Source organism: Paroedura picta, chromosome 1 (assembly GCF_049243985.1).
Source record: "Paroedura picta isolate Pp20150507F chromosome 1, Ppicta_v3.0, whole genome shotgun sequence".
Classification (NCBI taxonomy): Eukaryota; Metazoa; Chordata; class Lepidosauria; order Squamata; family Gekkonidae; genus Paroedura; species Paroedura picta.
In genome coordinates this window covers 108,887,460-108,906,287 of record NC_135369.1, presented here as the reverse complement: position 1 = coordinate 108,906,287, position 18,828 = coordinate 108,887,460, and the positions used below count along the sequence as shown (strand labels likewise).

The 18,828-nt window shown below is 45.3% G+C and overlaps 2 protein-coding genes across 2 annotated transcripts; one reads left to right on the top strand and one right to left on the bottom strand.

Annotated features, from left to right (window-relative positions):
* The first annotated feature begins 12,453 nt into the window (after positions 1 to 12,453).
* LOC143841222 (uncharacterized) lies at positions 12,454 to 13,785 on the top strand. The gene is made up of 4 exons (XM_077345307.1): positions 12,454 to 12,949; positions 13,198 to 13,284; positions 13,404 to 13,523; positions 13,657 to 13,785. The coding sequence occupies exons 1-4, from the start codon at positions 12,607 to 12,609 to the stop codon at positions 13,770 to 13,772; spliced, it is 666 nt and encodes a 221-aa protein (XP_077201422.1). The 5' UTR covers positions 12,454 to 12,606; the 3' UTR covers positions 13,773 to 13,785.
* A 180-nt stretch (positions 13,786 to 13,965) lies between these two features.
* On the bottom strand, positions 13,966 to 17,795 carry LOC143844711 (uncharacterized). The gene is made up of 4 exons (XM_077352230.1): positions 15,842 to 17,795; positions 15,291 to 15,374; positions 15,027 to 15,110; positions 13,966 to 14,747 (listed from the first exon to the last, which is right to left on the bottom strand). The coding sequence occupies exons 1-4, from the start codon at positions 16,461 to 16,463 to the stop codon at positions 14,245 to 14,247; spliced, it is 1,293 nt and encodes a 430-aa protein (XP_077208345.1). The 5' UTR covers positions 16,464 to 17,795; the 3' UTR covers positions 13,966 to 14,244.
* Positions 17,796 to 18,828: the final 1,033 nt, after the last annotated feature.

Sequence of the window (18,828 nt, the reverse complement as noted above, 5' to 3'; positions counted from 1 at the left end):
ATGACAATAAAATGGTTCAAAACAAACACAGATCTGTCATGGTTATCACTTAAATAAAAATTAGACTTAACCCATACATTCTGCTCATTAGCCCACAGGCCAGCTCGAATCTTTCTTGCGGCCAGAGCAAAGGTGGGAGACACAGCGGCAAGGCCTCAGAACTGAAAAGGGGAACTGGGAATTCTGACCTTCTCAGTGGACCATATAGCGGTCAGTGGTGGCAGAGGTTGAGCAAGAGGGGAAAAGAGAGGGAGAGGGAGAGAAGCCTCTATAGGAGACAGGAACCCACTGAAGTATGAAGGCAGAATGGAATAGGGTCTGCAGGCCAAAGCAGGCCCATTGTGGCAGAGCAACATACAGGGCATTTTAAAAATCTGGGACTGTTTCTTTCCAAGGAGAATCACAAATTGGTTCTCTCAGTTTTATGTCAAAGTTATAGGAGGCAGGCACCTAATATTAGGGATGTTACTCTCTAGTTCATTGGCTTCAAATAAGAATGAAAAGTTTCCTTGGAGGATACCTTACTATGTTGTTCTGTCTCTAAAGAGAAGGGCATCCAGGAAAACAGCTTCCAAAATTCCCATAAAGTGGCTTATTCCAGTAGTGGGCATTGATTTGTTAACTAATGGAAAAACAAAATGCTGATGTGGCTTTTGTTGTCATTACAATCTAAATAAATGTGGTAATTAACAAGAACTATTAATTCATAATTATTCTTAAAGCATTTGGCTTTCTGGTTTAAAGTTGAAGGAAGAGAGCAGGGGTAGAGATTTGTTCTGTCACTCTTACTGTTTACGTGGGGGGCAAGGCCATAGCCATGACCAGCGCTATTGCAGTGCTGTCCCCACCAGGCATGGTGCTTACAGGTTGGTGCAGGCAAGGAATGTAATGGGGAAACAAGAGGAAGAGAGGTTCTGCAGGGCATCTTGGAAATATCAGGACCTCTAGGACTGCATCACTGTGCACAGCGCATTAGTTACATGCAAAGAAGATCTGTACACGTTACAATAAATGTGCATACATCCCGTGTATAAATGTGTACATCTGCTTGTGACAAACGCACATTCACTTTCCCACTGATATCAGGGACCACTATGCTCCCTGTAACTGGGTGAATGGGGCTTTTAGGATGCCTGAGGGACAGACAGGTTGCCTGTGCTACTAGTCGGGTTGGCAGCAGTGACCTCACTACCTAGACTATGGTTCCAGCCTGCATGGTAAGGGACCAGAAAAGAGAAGAAGGGAAAGGAGATGAAAATAGTTTAGTTTAATGATGCGTATCAAAATGACTTTAACAAGATATTACACACCCCAAGTTTGTTTTTAGCATTCTCAAGGACTTTTGGATTTGAGTTTGGTTGAAGAAGAGAGCTAGCATCCAGCCTCCCACTCTTTTGTATGAAAAATAAGCAAGAGTTCAGTTTCACCTGCACACAAAAATTGTATGCTGGGCCTTAATTCACTTTGCTTCATGTAATTCATGTGCTGTTGGGACCACTGTCTTTGAATATTCACATCTGCTTCTTGTTAAAAGCTGGCATTCTTGCAACCAGCCCACTGTGGATGTAGCTGTGGAGTTAACCTCTCTCTTTTTGCTGACAGAGCCAGAACATTAGCTAGAGATGTGAAACCAAGGTTTCAGAAATTTCAGAATCCCATTTCAGTCATAGAATTACTGGCTTGCCTTGGGCAAATCTCTCTCCTTCTCTCTCTCTCATTCTCTCTGTTTCAATTTCCGTTCCAAAAAAAATTGCATGCATTAGAAGTGTGTATATGAGCCTTTCTCAGCTTTTTTACTGCTGAGAAACCCCTGAAGCATTTCTCAGGATACGAGAAACTTCCAAATTGGTGCAATTGTACAGAATATGATTAGAAAGCATAGCTGTGTACATGCTCACCCAGGGCTCCACCCTTCCAGGCCCATCATTGGCCATTTTGGGAGGGAGGGTGAGTGACCATGGCCATATATGGTCATGTCACCCAATAGCTGTTTAACAAATTTTTAAAAATATATTAAATTAATTAATTCCTATCCATTCAGGAAGCCCTTCCAGGGTCGTCAAGAAACCCAGGGGTTCACAAAACCCTGGTTGAGGAAATGTGGGGCATATACATGAATTTCAGACAAACAATCTTCTTTCAGATGTATCTATTACTATTAGCACATATCTATTACTATTAGCACATATATAAATTTTATATATGTGTGTGTTTTAAAATGTCCCTCAAAATCTTGAACTGTCCAACATTCAGGTTCTGCAGCAGACTTTCCACATGGGATTTCCACATGGGCATCCAGCCCACTGGATCCCACCGTGGCCCAGAAGGACTCCTCAGCTCAGTTCTGTGTCCTTCAATGCTTGCTTGATCCCTGAAAGCCATATAGATGGCAAATGTCAAACCTCCTCCTCTTCCTCTCCATGGAAACATTTTCTTGCCCCATCTGGGCATTATATTCTCTGAGAACTGGTTTGGCTTTTCCCAGAGCATGTCCTCAGCAGCTATGGAATTCTGCGCTCTATTCCAGATAGCAATGTTTGTACAGCTGCCCAGACTGGGGAAATGAATTAATATTTATTTTTTGTGGCACACAGGTTTGCTTTCATTGCCTGTCTGCCTTTTTGACCGGAAGGAATGAAAGAAAAATCTGCCCTGAACTCTCATAACCACCTGCCTCTCACACAGTGAGATATCTGTCTTGCCAGTGGTTACTTCAGTTTGATATGTGTTTATTTTCATTCTCCCCCCCCCCCCCATTGTGACCTTCCATCCCAAGAGCATGGCAAAACATAAAATGAATTTTACATATAGTTGCAGTGAGGCTAAAATACCAGTCTATAAATTATTCAGAGTAGGAACTAAAGAGACTTCCTATTAATATGGAACAATGAAAGCCATCTGCTGGACTAAAACCTGAAGTTTAGGTTTTGGAAATATGTTGAAGTTGGTGAAATGCAATATTGGTGTTGATTTTATACTGGGAAAAGTAGCTTGCAGTCTCTAATCTACATTCTCTACATTTACCAGGTGGACATAGACAGTAATTGCCTCTGAGCATTATTATTCTGCAGTTTGTAAATGGGACTCACACTAATATTATACCATCCCCACCTTCATTTCTCAAGGAGACAGTGAGGCCAGAGGTCTGCTTACACATCATGAAGTGGGTGCACTGCAAACCTTGCAGCATGTGCTTCTGGATCACATGAAGCTGCCTTATACTGAGTTAGCATACCTGTCTATCAGAGTCAGTATTGTCTACTTTGACTTGATAGCAGGTCTCCAGATTCTCAAGTCATATGCCCTTCCACCTAATCATTTTAAACTGGGGACATTCTGCATGCAAAACAGCTGCTCTTGCACTGAGCTACAGCTTGTCCAAAACTGACATGGACACACTTCTTGAATTTCAGATACAGCAAGATGATTCCGAGAGTACAGTTCTGTATTTGTGGAACTGTGATGATGATAACTAAAATCTTTGCATGTTTAAAGGATGCTCAGAACCTCTAGCATATGCAATGCTGGCAAAGAAGGAAATGAAAGTTGGCATTGGCCCTGTGCAGTCTGCCTCTGATGGAGTTGTGCTGTTATTTAGGGATCATAATTATGTTAACACTCACAGAGGACTCCAACAGTCTGTTCTGGCAGTTCCAGTCCCCATTGGTGTCGAACACAGTCAGGAAACAGCAGGGAAGAAGCTGGTAGATGAGGTGGTTTATACTCCAACCTTACTACTACTTACATGTGCCTGGAAAGTTATTGCAGAGTGATTGGTAGCTAAAAAAATGTGAATGGAAGAAAAGCCCTAATGGATTAGACCAGTGATCCATCTAGTCCAGCATCCAGGCGCCAAGTAGCTCCTCTAGAGGGTGAAAACAGAGCATAGAAGCTGAGGTGTTCTCCTGATGCTGCCTCCTGGGATGGGCATTCAGAGGTTTACTGCCTCTGAATGTGGAAATTTCCTTTAGTCACTGTGGCTAGTAGCCGCTCATGGAACTGTCTGTCATGAATCTGTCTAATTACCTTTTAAAGATGGCTATGTATGTGGCATGATATCCTCTGGCAACAAATTCCATATTTCAATCAGGTGTTGGATAGGCCAGTCTTTCCATTTGTCTGTCATGAATCTAGTGCCCACCAGCTTCTTTGAACGCCCCTTCTGGGAAAAGGAGACGAACTTCTCTCTGCCTACTTTTTCTAGCCCATGCATAACGTTATATCACTATCCATAAGCAATCATATCTCCCTGCATGTCATCTTTTTTCTAAAATGAGAAATCCTAGGCCCCAACCCCTTAATCATCTTGGCTGCCCTCTTTTATACTTTTTTCAGTCCTGCAATATATACTTTTTGAGATAACAATGTCCAGAACTGCACACAGTATTCCAAATGAGGCTACACCATAGCTAATCATGGCTTTCTCCTCCTGAGTTTGCCAATTATTTAATATCAGGGTGGCATAAGAGCAAAATACAGCTTGCAAAAGGTTGTGAAATGTCTGCACAGGAATGTTTCCCTTGCCTGTAAATATTTTGACGATTGTTGTTACTTGGAAAATTTTAGCTCCATAATTGCCTAGCATAAATTGCTAGTTCCTTGGTAATCACAGATGATGGATACTGTTCAGCTAATAGAGAGAACTTCCTTCTATTTGTTTCTGTGGTACTGCCACAAGCAGCCATGACAGGGACTTTTCTGGTTACATTACAGTCAAAGGGATCTCCTTACTGCACTATATAAAGACAAACCAGATACGTCAGAAGGTATTCCCTGGCCTCTCTCACTGAGGGGAACTTTGGTTTCTCCTTTGGTAAACGTAAAGATCTTTATTTTATTTTAAGTACAATGTGACATCAGATCTTAGTTATTTCTGAGGACCAGTAAGCATAGATTAGCAGTTCCCTCTGCAGTAATCTAACTAGGCTACTAAACCAAGAGCTTAACAGCTTTTTTTCCATCCCCAAAAAAGATCTGCCAAGTCTCTCCAGCTAAAAGACCAAATGGGTGTGTCCACATTAGAGAACAGAAATAATGTTAGATTCAAATGAGTAGCCGTGTTGGTCTGAAGTAGCACAATAAAATCAGAGTCCAGTAATAAGGTGTTCAAGTTTAGGTTAAAAGTTAATTAAGGCAAGGTAATAATTGCATAAGTACTGCTTTTTTGTTTGCTTGTTTATTTTCTTTTTTGCCCTCTAGACCACTCCAGCAACAAAGAACTAATAGTTAGTTCATTTTCAAGGTCACAACCCTCTAAATACAACACTATTATATGGGCCAGACTATTGAAACATTCCCCATTTATTTTTCAGAGGGAAGCATGTGAAATGGACCACCATTGCAATTAATCAAACCAAGAGCTAGTCCCAAGGCATTACAGTTCATTGACCTGGCTAGTTTAACAAATGAATTGGATCAATCTATTGATTCAAGTGCAGATCCTGAGATATCACATTACCAGACAGCTATTTTAAGCTTTTATGTGGACTCAATTGACAGCATAGCCGTGCTGTTTTTGCTTGACTGACATATAAAAAAGGAAGCCATAGAAAAAATAGATGGCTGAAAAAGCTCATGCAGAGGTTGCTGCAAGACTGCAATGATTGGAAGAAGAGATAGAGATTATTTTGGTTATATGGATATTAAACCAAAGTGATACATGTGCTGTGGTCTGACAGAAGTTGTTTTCCCTCTGCTTCAAGGTCTTGAAGGTGTGAGCCCAAGGGCTAACATCAAGTGGATTTTTAAACCATTTTAAAACCATAAACCTACAGACTATTGCCTAGAGCTGGGTAAAAGATCTGTCAGGCTGATTCCACATGGGCGGAAAAGGCCGAGAGGGCGGTCTTATGGCAGTGGCGCTAATCCCTGCTTCCATATGATGTCACCGCCGGGGTGAAACTTTCCCTGCCACCTTTGCCCCTCTATAAGGGAATGTGAATATTTGCCATATTCCCTTAGGTGCTCTGGAGTCTAATGGAGCCTAGCTTGGAGGAGTCCCATCCTATGGAGGCCTGGAGGGGAGAGGAAATGCCCCATTCGGCTTCACAGTACTTCACACCGCCATGAGGCCAGTTGGAGCATATTGTTTTTGCAGGAAGGTGGGATTGCGTTCTCATGCAATCCTACCTTTCTGTTGCCCCCTCCCACCTCCAATCTCCCACACAGTGGAACCATTCTGCCCTGGCTGCTTCCCTTGTGACACACAAATCCAGGGCAGACAGGGTTTGCCATCAAAATGTGTCCCCGATGGGGACACAGAAAATAGTAGAGCATGCAGCTCTTCCCCAGTGCACCAGTGGTGGCTTAGAGTGGTGCCGCTGGTGCAGAATCACCTGCAGAGAGAGAGACAGAGAGAGAGAGACCTGCTCTTCACTCAGAGGTATTTACCTCCCTTTCTCTTGTTTTGTTTTGTTTTTTATTTTGGTATTTTTTAAATTATCAGATGCTTTGAATCTGCATTGGGAAGAAAAGCAGAATATGAATGAATGGGGGGGCACCTCTGAATCATTGGAAGAGACTGCAAGTTCTGTCAATTGTAAAGGTTTTCGTGTTGACCTTATGCTTAACCATGGTTAGTTCTGACTGTGTTTTGTTGCCGTTACTCCCAAATGTACAGTGAAATCATGATTTAGCTTGCTGAATTAAGCCCTCTGCCAGAAACCACATGTAGTGAACACATGCGCACCGGGAGAACCTTGAGAGGTTGTAGAACTACATTAACCATACTTTGTTCGGTAACCACGTGATGCTTAATCATGATTAATGTAAACAAGCACGAATAAACTATAGAATTGAAATAATGTTCAATTATAATGTCCAGGTTGAATACATATGTATATTCATATGTGGATTCATATATATATAAAATATACATTAACTGTTATTATAGTAGGTCTTCCTTGGTTAAATTGATCTTGCATTTTTAAGCCATATAAATTATGTCAAAAGCAACTGACTTTCCCAAAATTTTCCAAAACATTACCAAAACAGAAAACATTGTAAAAACATGTTGAATGGCTGACCATTTAGCCAAAGGGCAACAATGTGATTAATCAGCTATATCTTTCTGTCTCAGAGTTGGCTGCCTATCACTGACAGAGAAATGGCTTTAATAGAGCATATCTTGTGAGTTGCTTTGGGATTCTTCAGTATACATCTCAATGTTATTTGAAACTCCCAAATGTCTTTACTAATATATGTTACTGTCATACTCAGTGAACATTGGGAGCCACTTTTTATACTTCTGAAAGAAAATAAGGACAACTCTTACTGTAATTTAAGTAGACACTTCAACTTACAGTTACATATAAGAATCCAGGACTCTAAATGTGCTGAAATTGCTAGCTGTGAAAATATACAATTCATGGAACTCTGAGATAGGATTTGTTGAATAACCTTGGGAAGCAACATGAAAACTCATAAAAACCTGATAAAATCATCCAGTGGGATTTTGTCATATCAAACAAAACTGATTGATCACAGCCTTTCTTCTAAGAAGGCTCACAGCACTCTACATGGACTTATTGTTTTTTACCTTCAACACCAGTTCTATAATGTAGGTGAGGCTGGGATGCTTGACCAAGGCCACTTGGCTAGTCACCTTCACAATTGATGAAGGATTTGAATCAATGTTGTCCTTATCAATGCCTATGTGTTGGAATTGCAATCAGTAAGTAATTGGTGATGTCAAACCTGGTTGTTGTTAAACTGTTACACTGTTAAGCTGTACCTATGTGCTCACTAGTAACACCAAATGGTCACTGGTGGGATTGCAGTCATGAGGAGCAGAAATCCCCCAGCACATATGGCTGGGAGATCCCTTTGTTTAAGCAGGGACACTGCCCACTTATGCTTTCTTCAGGAATAGAAGCTCTTCTGCTAGGGAGGAAGAAGGAATCCTCCATTAAGTTCTCAGCTCTCTCCATCTGCTGATGTGTGGGCATGTAGTACTGTTCACAAAGCCAGCCATAGGGACTTGCAATGTAACTATTCTGTAAGCTTTAGTGCATTGCTTCAGTAAGGAGATTGAAGAAGATGAATATGATAAATAGTCTGCATAATCTTTTCAGTAAAGACTATTCCTTTTAAACCTTGATGCGCTGTGAGTCTGGATCTGTGCCTAATCCACAAAAATTACCCTATAACTGCAAATGCTCTGTTACTCTGAAGTTCTGTTTACTGGGGGGACCTAGGACCAAGTCTAGTCCAAAAGTCCCAACACTATATCTATCAATGCCTTTCCTCTTCTGTTATCATACTTTGGTCGCATCCGAAGAAGACAAGACTCACTGGAAAAGACAATAACACTCGGAAAAAATTGAAGGCAGCAGGAAAAGAAGAAGACCCAACATTAAACAGATTGACTCAAAAAAAGGAATCCATGGCCTTTACTTTGCAAGACCTAAGCAAAGCTGTTAACAGTAGGATGTTTGGGAGGTAATTAATTAATTGGGCCCCCATAATTTAGAAGTGACTTGATTGCATGTAATATACATTGGTAGAACAAAAATATTAAATTTAGAATACAAATATGTATTATTTAGTGCAGATTAAGAAGATCAATGTCTGTGTGGGTGGGGTTATGGGTTTTTTTTTTTTTTTTTTATGAAACCCGCCACAAGCTGGCTTGCCAAGAGTGGTGGGGAATAAGTCTAACAAATAACTAAAAACTGCTTTAAAATATAAAAATCAGAATCTGCAGTATTGCATGTACAATCTTAATGACTGCACATGACATGACCATAGGCCAAATGCGTTTCAACCCTAAAGGGTCTTCATCGGTGGTCAAATAAATTATAATATATGCACACATATTTTAATATTACAATAAGATAGGAATCACAAAAATGTGAAGCTCCCAATCATTAACAGCACTTTGCTGTTAAAATAACAGCCTAAGAGGTGGGTGGGCAGAGACTGGGTGTGGCCTGTCTGAGCCAGGGCCCAATTGGGATGTGCAAAGCATGTCCTGACTGGACCCTGCCTCGGAAAGGCCATGCCCAGGGCTTGCCCACCCAGGCAGGGGCAATCTGGCAGCCACTGACAGCGCCACAGGTAAATGCAGGAGGGCAGGAGGGGAAGTCTTTGCTCCCCCCCACACACACACACTTACCTGTCAATTTAAAATGGTGCCCTGGCCGTGAGCTGGCTCCCAGGCGCGGTGCCATTGCAAAGTTACAGGGAAGCCCGGAGGGAGGAGGGAGGCCTCCTGCCTCCTCCCTCCGGCCTTCCCTGTGTTTTTTAAATGCCGGCTCCAGGCCGCGGTGCCATTGTGAACTGGCAGGGAAGGCTGGTGGGGGGAGGCGGGAAGCCTCCCTCCTCCCCCTGGCCTTCCCTGTCATTTTAAATGCTCTCCCTCCCTGTGACCTTCCCCCCCCTGCCCAAGAGCCACACTCGCACCTGCTGCGTTTCAGCATGCAGCAGGCTTTTATAGCTAGTAATATATAATAAGGATTCCAGATGCAGAGCTCACAATAAAGAATTGAAATTGTCACTTTTACTTGGGTTCACACTTGAGGATGCACACAGAGTATTGAATCTTCACCTTGGACAAAGTGATGGTTTTTGACACAGATTCTGTTTTTTAAACCTGTTTTTAATCTTCTTAATCCGTGCTAAATAAGCAATATTTGTATTCTAATTTTAATATTTTGTGTTCAACCTTTGGGTTCCTGACTTGTTTTCTCTGATTGGGGTCTTTGTTTTGTATGTAATACCACATCACCTTTACACTACACTAGTCCTCATATTGTCCAGAATTTAGACAAGCAGAGTCATTTAACATGCCAACTTGCTCTGATAGATTTGTGACAAAGCATCTCATAATACTGCTTGATCATCCAGAATCATTCAGCACTATAGTGTCATGTACATAAAGCAATATCATATAACTACTTCAGGTGGCAATGGGTTATGAGCACAGAACTTAACTGAGTTCTAACCTTGCCCCATCTCCTGCATATAGGACATTTTAACAGTGCAGGCAAATAAATAACAATTGTTTGTCTGGTGCTTTCTAGATTTTAGCATATCTTTAAGCATGACTCACTCACTGTGTAAAATTAGAAAAGGATTTCTTAAATCATCAGTTGCCTGAAGTCCACTTCCATTCTTACCCTCTGATCAATAAAGTTAATTTGGATAATTGCGTTGAGTCATGCTGCCAGAAGTAGAGTCCTTAATCAGCTTCACTTGTGAGCCAGCATCCAGAGATTAAACTGGGCACTCATTTTATCACTTCACCAAATGGTTATCTTTTATTTTTATAACACAAAACAAACTACCTGACACACCACAAGGGACAGCACTAACAAAACAGACCCAGGGCCATTTCGCACAGAGCTCAAAGTTGCTATTTGGTTGCCGTTTGTGAAAGCGCTACTTCAAGTAGCGAAATGTAACTAGCCGTGCCCGTAACGCACAGCTGCGGTTTTTGCGGAATTTGGCACTTTCACTTCTCGCCACTTTCGTAACCCACAGGCTTCCGGTTCTCCGTCTTATCGCTACAAAGGAGGTCCCTTTTTAGCGCTTCTGGCCTCCCGTGCCCGTCAATCAAACTGCAGGCACACCTTTGACCTCGACCCTAAAGCCGGACTTGTCGGGGTTCCCTTTTTTTTTAAAAAACCCAGGAAACCCCGTAGCAACGCGTTATCGTCCAATCATTGGCGCCCTTGGAACGTGTTTTCTATTGTTTTCTAGGAACCAGATGCATTGACATGTTTGATTGGTTAATCCCCGCCCACAGTACACGCCCACAGGTTACCTGCTTATATGCACCTGGGCAGACACGCGGTCGGCCTCACTCTTTTGTTTGCGTAGCCTACTGCCCGCAGCACAGGTCAACGTTGCAATGGAGAGGCTTATTTTTCAATTGCTGGCTTACATGCTCGCGGTGGTCCAGCGCATGAATACCGCCTTGTCGCGTCGGACGTCTGCTATCGCGGAGTACCGAGAACGGGTGACCGGAACGCTGACCAGCAGCAGAAGACGTTCTGTAAGGGTAACCATGGCAGCCAAGAAACGCTGGCAAGCTCTGGCAGAGGTCCGGTTCCCCAGACAGTTCTGGGTGGACGAACGATCCTCTGACTGGTGGGAGAATTTTGTGTGGACTCGCTGGGATGATGACCACTGGATTGCCAACTTCAGGATGTCGAGGGGGACATTTTTTGAACTCGTGGAGGCTCTACGTGGCCGCATGGAGAGGCAAGTCACTGGCATGCGGCGCCCCGTTCCAGTTGAAAAAAGGGTGGCTGCCGCATTGTGGTACTTGGCCACCCCTCAGTACTTCCGGACAGTAGCCCAGCAATTCGGACTCGGAGTCACTACGGTTGGCGATATCCTTAAGGAGTTCTGCCTCGCCATGGAGGCGGAATTGTTCAGCAAAGTCGTGTGCCTCGGAGACCGGCTGGGAGCGGTGAGTGTCATTCTATCCCCTTTGCCCTTTAAATTTTTTTTCTTGCTTGACAGGTCAGCAACGAAGACGCGATACACCCCACGCTGACATGCAATGGCTTATATTCTTTTCTTTCCCTTATTCCAGAGTATGGACGGGTTTGCCAGGCTTGGATTCCCGCATTGTTTTGCGGCCGTCGATGGAAGCCACATCCCTATCCGTGCCCCCGGGGGAAGCATAAAAGAGTACGGGAACAGGAAGGACTTTTGCTCTGTTCTCCTGCAAGGAACAGTGGACTTCTCCGGCCGGTTTATCGATGCCGAGGTGGGGTGGAGTGGCAGGAGGCATGATGCCCTTGTTTTCAGGGAATCCAACCTCAGGAAAGCCATGGACGAAGGGGTCTTTGTTCCAGGAAACCCCACCGCCACCATTGAGGGCGTGCGTGTGCCGGCGTTGGTCCTCGGGGACGGAGCCTACCCATTACGACGCTGGCTCATGACTCCCTACAAGCGGCCAAGGACGGACGTGCAGAGCCACTACAACCTCAGTCACTCCCGGGCAAGGAATGTAGTGGAGCGTGCCTTTGGACGTTTGAAGTCACGGTTCCGTTGTTTAATGTCACGACTCCATGTACATATTGACAATGTGACTCCGCTGATAATCGCATGTGTGATTTTGCACAACATATGCGAGGACAAGGGACATAACATCCCCTTCCCTGAGGATGAACCTGAACCTGTAGTCCTTCAGGATACACAGGACATCCCTGAAGCAAGGAGAAAAAGGATATATGCTGAGGGGTGCAAGGTTCGGGACGCCATAGCCACCCACATCTACAGAAACAGGAGGCGTGTTTAATTGTTTTTCCTACTCTGTTGTTGAATAAAGTTTTGTGTTCTTTGTTTAACCTTGTCTTGTGCGGTTTGTGTACTTTGCCAGCAAAAAAACGGGGATTCTCTGGTCCAAAAGCACTGTGACAGCCCTAAATGCTAACTCCCCACTGAAATTGACAAACACAATACGGAAGCGCTGAATGGGGAAAGTTCGGGGAGGCGGGTAGCCAGGAAGTATTGGCGACCCCTGTCAAACCAGAGGATCAATCCACTTATGTTCCAATGAATAATTTTATTGGTGGGCAGCTTTGATACATTTAAAAAACGGGGTGGTCGATCGGAGCAACGTACGTTCGTTCCCTAACCGTCATTCCGAAGATGCCGAAGCCACGGAAGGGCTCCTTCTGGCAGCGCGCCGAGGCTGAGGCACTTCTGGAGCTTGTGCTCCAATCGAAGAGTGTTGGCCGCCTTATGGCCAGCACCCACTGCCACACCAAGGGTGCTTACCTGGTGTTGGCTTCAAAGCTGAGGGAGAGGGGCTACGTCCGGACCTGGGAGCAGGTCCGGACAAAATTCAAGCGACTTAAGCTGGACTTCCTAAACAGTCTGGAACAGTGGGGGGGGATCCCGCAGCCAAGTGGGAGAACGGTCTTCCACGACCAGATGGTTAAAATATGGGAGAAGGCTGGGAAGCCCCCCCTGGACATGAGGAGGCATATGGGTGAGTGCTGCCCTCGTTGTGTTTTGCCCTTAAACATGCATGGAATGACTAGCTGCCTCTTTCCCCTACTGTCCCCAATGAAATTCGAGAAGGTATTTAGATGCTGTCAACCCCCTCAGACTTAGCCAGCCAGTACTGTAGAACCACTTTGGTTATGCGCTTAGACTCTAACTGTGGTGTGTCCACCAGCTGTGTTTCATCTCTGTTTTGTGTGCTTTTAATTATGATTTGTCTTTTTCTTTGCCCAGCCACACAATCACCATCCAAGCTGGCAACAGCACCTGAGCGTGAGGAGGGGGAGGAAGAGGGACCTTCCACCTCGGGACAGGCTGCAGGTGAGAGTTTTATGTCTGTGAGGGAGACCCATGTGTGTGTACCCCCATGGAGCCATATGGGAGCCTGATGTGATGCTTCCTTTTGGAGTGCGATCAAATTCTTTGTTTGATTTCTATAGCTGAAACTGTGGAGGCAAGGCTGCGTGCCATGGAGGCCAGAGTTACTTCCCTGGAGGCTCAAGTGGCAGAGCTGAAAGGGGAGATTGAGCAGCAAAGGCAACAGAGGGAGGCGGAAGAACGTAGGTTATGTTCCCCACTGCCCAACTCTTCTCACACTGTGGCTAAGGCCACTTAAAAGTGTATGCATGTAAACTAAAGAAATTTGAAAATATGTGTGGCACTAATGTGTACTTTTTCTCCCTCCCCACACAGTTAAGAAGAAGGAGGATGAGGACCTCTTCCGCCGCAAAGTCCGGGGGTCCGTGGGAAGGTTGAGCAGGAGAGTGAGGGAGATGGAAGGGGCTGGGCAGGGGAGCAGTGGGACCTGAGTTTTGTTTCCTGTTTGTGTTTTGGGGTAGGGGTTGGGGGGGGGGCTCCAAGTTTCATTCCCTAATGTTTTTCCCCCTGTTAAATGTATACTTTTGTTAAAAAAAATAGGTTTTCCAGGGGGGTGGGGGGTGGTGGTGCTGGTGGGGCTCCAAGTTTCATTCCCTAATGTTTTTCCCCTGTTAAAATGTTTTTTAAAATAAAATGTTATTGCAAATTTTATAACAAGATTCCAGTGTGACTTCTTAAACTCGCACATATTTAACCCCACACCACACTCCTAAAACTCCTTGAACTAACACCCCTCCAACCTCCAACCCACACAGCAGTACCACAATATAGACAATCACTAGAGAGGCCGCTTTCGGCCTTGCAGATTCTACAGTAGGGTACACAGAGACAGAGTCAAAAATATAAACTTTATTCAACAAACAACAAAACACAGATAACATGAAATAGAAAAAGTGGGCAAAACTAGGAGGGGGAGTACTTGTCTGCTGGTTTTATTTTTCTCTTTCCGAGAATAGTCCTCCTTCTTGTTTGGGTGGAGGCATTCTGAGAGGGAGTCGGTGGGGTGGGTGCTGGAAGTGGTGGTGTTGGTGTGGGTGGTGGTGGGGGGGGGCCGATTTGTGGAGGGTAGGCCCTTTCCATGACCACTACAGCCCTCTCCATGAGTCTCCTTATCAGTCGCACCTCCTCCACGCCTTCGCGTAGGATTTGGTTTGTCTCTCTAAGGACTGCCCTCAATTTTCTCCCCTCCTGGGCAATGAGTGTGAGCATGGCTTGGTCAGCGGCCGCGGCACGCCGTGACTCCTCATAGCAGTGCTCAAGGAGCCTCTCTCCCACGCTTGTCAAGACGGAGACGCGCCTCAGCCTGCCGCGTTCCCTCGTAAGCCTCTCCTCTGCTGGGAGCGCACCTCTAGGTGGTGGGCTGCCTGGAGCCAGGGGTGGTTCCTCCTCCTCATCTGAAAGAACCTCTGTTGGCAAAAAATGAGAAACAAAACTGTTAGTAACATCAATAAAGTCAAAACACACCATGGTGGACATGGTGTTCTTTTTTGTCCCCGTGTTTTCCTGCCAAGAATTTAAACAATCCCCGGCGAGCACATGGCTATTGTTTGTTTGCCCATGGTGTGCTTTTACTTTTGCCTACTTTCACAGCAGGACTCTCAACAATTAAAAGGGAGCACATGGTTAGTGCCTAGCGACATTATCCTGCAGCTATGGCTCGAAAGGAACAGGTCATGCACGCTCACCATCTTGAATTTGTATCCGCCTGCGCCGGGCAGGAGGTCCAAGCACCCCAGGCTGTTCCTCCTCCTGTGTTCCGGGTATGAAATCTGCAAAAAAAGGAAAAAAAACAGATCTAGGACCAAAGGGTGGCAAAGCCAGCTTCAAAGCCTACACCAGCAACGCAGAGGGACTCTCTTCTTTCTCTTAGCAGTGCTGCTGCCCTGCACAAACAGAAAAGCACAAAGCAGTTAAAACAGCCCCCCCCCCCTATTTTTACTAATACTTACCAATGTTAGTTGATGCCCCCGAATCACTATCCACGTCAGGTGCTGCTGGAGACTCTAGGGGCCCCGTCCCTGGCAACTGTGTCTCTGTGGACAAGAGCAGAAAATAGTGAAAAATGAGCAAGCATACACCATGAACCACAAAGCAAGCTCCCAAAGTAGTGAGCCAAAGTACTGCAGAAGGCCTATGGGCGAGGCATGCAGCAAATATTTTGGGGCTGTTGGTTAAACATTACCGTTTCAAATACTAACCACATCAAGCACTCCACAGCCAACCATCTTATTAAATCTTTTAAAAATTAAAATTAAATTATAAAATTAAAACCGTTTCAAATAGTAACCACAGCAAGCACTCCACAGCCTACCATCTTTTAAAATCTTTTAAAAATTAAAATTAAATTATAAAATTAAAACCGTTTCAAATAGTAACCACAGCAAGCACTCCACAGCCTACCATCTTATGCGTTGCAACGAACACACGAGAAAACGATGCCCAAACGTCAGAACACACATTTGCTCAAAAGGAAATATAAAATAAAAAGAAAATCACTTACCGGAGGCAAGGGGCGTTTGCTCAGGAGCCTCCTCTGGCTCCCCAGGAACGATGGCGATCAGGTCCAGCGTTACCGATTCCGCGGCTCGTTGCTGGACGGGGGGTGGAGGGCGAAAGCTGGACGAGGTGCCCTCGCCGGGATCCTCCTCAGCGGGTGGTTCCTCGACCGGGGCAGCCGGCTTCCGAACCACCTTAAGGCTCCGGCCGACGCGCTTCGGCCTGCCGGATCCTTCCCCGTCTCCGTACAGCTGGCGCTGCTCCTCGAAGTAGGGGCAGGTAACCTTTTCGTTGCCGGAACCCTTATTATGGTTCACGGCACGCATGTACTCTGCCCTCATTGTCTTGGTCTTCGACCGGCATTCAAGGCCGGTCCTGTTGTGGCCCAGGGCGCGCATCTTAATGGCCACTTGTTCGAAGACCTCCCTATTCCTGTGGGAGGACTGGAACGCGTCCTGGATTTTCTCCTCCGAGAAAATCCCGATCAGGTCCCTGATCTCCGCGTCCCTCCAAGTTGGGCCACGGCCGGTTGCAGGGACGGACGAGGCTTGAGAAGACGATTCCATGTTGCTTTCGCTAGTAGCTGAGCAAAATGGTGGTGGGAGGTGCAGGGTGCAACGGATCATATACCTTCCCGCACACAAAGACAAAGGGACTAGCCGGCTCCTGATTGGTAGAGGGCAGTAGGGGACACGCGCATTGGCCACATTAGGTCACATGTCACGTTCAAAGCTCCTCGCGCGGGAACAGGATCTGCTCCTAATGGCCAGATTGGCGCCCTTGTTGTTTGACTTAACGCATGCGCTGATTCGTTTACACGCGAGAAGAGCAGTTTGAACATGCAGCGGGAGCCATTTTAGGAAAATTGTCCGCCATTACACAAACGCATGCCGGTGTTCAACCGAGAGCAAGTGCGGCAGTACTCGGCAGTTCCCCAATAATATTCACCAGCCACAGCATAAATCAACCAAACATGACATGTTACTGGCGTACGTTCGTTGGCACGCTCAGAGGAATGTTTTTTAAAATGAACGGGGGACGGCGACTCCGCTTGCCGGAGGTCTAGCCGCCAATGGAAGGGGTTGTCCGCACCCAAGCACAAGCACGCACCGGGAACCACACAAAGACCCACTACACATAAGCCGCCCCTCATGATATCACCACGAATCATGTCTATTGAACCCCTGTAAGCTAAGCAGGAGACTGCGAGCGGCGACCGTTCGTTGGCACGCTCAGAGGAAAATTTTTTAAAATGAACGGGGGACGGCAACTCCGCTTGCCGGAGGTCTAGCCGCCAATGGAAGGGGTTGTCCGCACCCAAGCACAAGCACGCACCGGGAACCACACAAAGACCCACTACACATAAGCCGCCCCTCATGATATCACCACGAATCATGTCTATTGAACCCCTCTAAGCTAAGCAGGAGACTGCGAGCGGCGAACGTTCGTTGGCACGCTCAGAGGAAAATTTTTTAAAATGCTCCCTGTACGTTGACTCCGCTAGGACTGGCCGATGGTAGACGGGGTTTTAAGCTTTGGGCAAATTTTGGGAACGTGACGGTGTGTGCCACTGTGCTTGTGAAAAACTCTTGTGGTGTCCGGGCAGAATTTCCGAAAGTGATCGTGCTTGAAAGCCAGTCGCTGTCCCGTTGCCTCGTAGATCCCCGCTCGCTCGGAGAAAAAAAAAATGGCGAACAGTTCGCCGGAAGTTTGGAGGACAGGCTCGGGAGGAGGGACTTTGAAGAACCCGCAACAATGGTAACGCACAGGTCTTTAGCGCTACTGTTGCAGATTGGTTGCAGGAGTGTATCGCTATCCGGAGGGTGAATCCAGTTTTCTGGATTCCCCTAAAAGCGCTACAACGAAGCGCTTTTGGCGGGTCGGTTTCAGGATTGTTGCAGATCGTTTACGACGTCGTGCGTTATGGCAAATTAGTAGCGTTTTCAATCAGCAACCATTGTGCTATTTTTAAGCCGTGGGAAATGCCCCCCAATGTTTCAGTCTGTCTGAACTGCAAAGGATCATGTCACTGTCTGTTAGTTGTTAGACACTATGAGCGGAAGCATTAAAGGATTACTAAGTAATTTATACAAATTCATATCTCTGGGACTCTCTGGAACTTCTCTGCAGCATCCATTCCAGTTAAGAAACATTTTTCATCTGTACAGGTTGACGGAGGATAGGACCATTCTGGGAAAAGAGTCCGTTAATTACTACTTCTGAAGAAGTTAGTAAAGTTTGTTTTTGTCTTCCTTTACTACTAATAAGACATTGCCATGATTTCTCTTAACCAAACTGTGGCATAAAAGATACAACATTAATATTGTGTCGTCAGAAAGAAAAAAAGATACACACTAAAGCCTTAATCACACAAGAATTATCTATGCTGGAAAGAAAATGCTGGTCCAGGATTATCATCTGGTATATTTTTTCTCTTCTCAGTGGTAGCCACACTGATGTCTTAGAAGAGCAGAGAAAGAATGCAGGGGTCAAGCATGTGCTCCCTCTCTCACACACACACAAACACACACACAAGTACAAATCAATCACTGAAATCCACTTCAACATTGATCCAACTATTGTATTATAAATTTAGAATTTTGAAATGGACAGAACATGCAAAAGATGTCCAAAGACATATTCTTTCCATTCAAGAGTGTGTATGGGGTCAGGTGGGAGATGCTCGATATTGCACAGCAGTCTATCGACTCGGCTTTGTAAAGTACAAGGCTGTTTTCCTCTGCAAGTAGCTAATGCTATTTATAATTGGTACACTGTGAATATAAACTGCTCCCAAGGCTTCAACATTGTCCTGAGCAGTGACACTCCATTAGCACTTTCATTTGCTGCACAGGCAGACTTTCTGTTTATTTCTTCAGGTGTGTAAAACAGCAAGGCACCTGTAATTTTTGCATTTCTTTTCCGTGATAAGTAAGTTATGAAGGGAAAAGAGCATCTTGCCAACAGAGGGGAAGAGGGCAGTGCAGAGTT

Excerpts from the sequence above, each read along its gene's own strand:
- LOC143841222 (XM_077345307.1), top strand. The coding sequence starts at position 12,607 with ATGCCGAAGCCACGGAAGGGCTCCTTCTGGCAGCGCGCCGAGGCTGAG. Across the intron at positions 13,285-13,403 it reads CACCTCGGGACAGGCTGCAG|CTGAAACTGTGGAGGCAAGG; the intron begins GTGAGAGTTTTA and ends TGATTTCTATAG. Across the intron at positions 13,524-13,656 it reads ACAGAGGGAGGCGGAAGAAC|TTAAGAAGAAGGAGGATGAG; the intron begins GTAGGTTATGTT and ends CTCCCCACACAG.
- LOC143844711 (XM_077352230.1), bottom strand. The coding sequence starts at position 16,463 with ATGATCCGTTGCACCCTGCACCTCCCACCACCATTTTGCTCAGCTACT. Across the intron at positions 15,375-15,841 it reads GCAAACGCCCCTTGCCTCCG|AGACACAGTTGCCAGGGACG; the intron begins GTAAGTGATTTT and ends TCTTGTCCACAG. Across the intron at positions 14,748-15,026 it reads GCGGATACAAATTCAAGATG|AGGTTCTTTCAGATGAGGAG; the intron begins GTGAGCGTGCAT and ends TTTTGCCAACAG.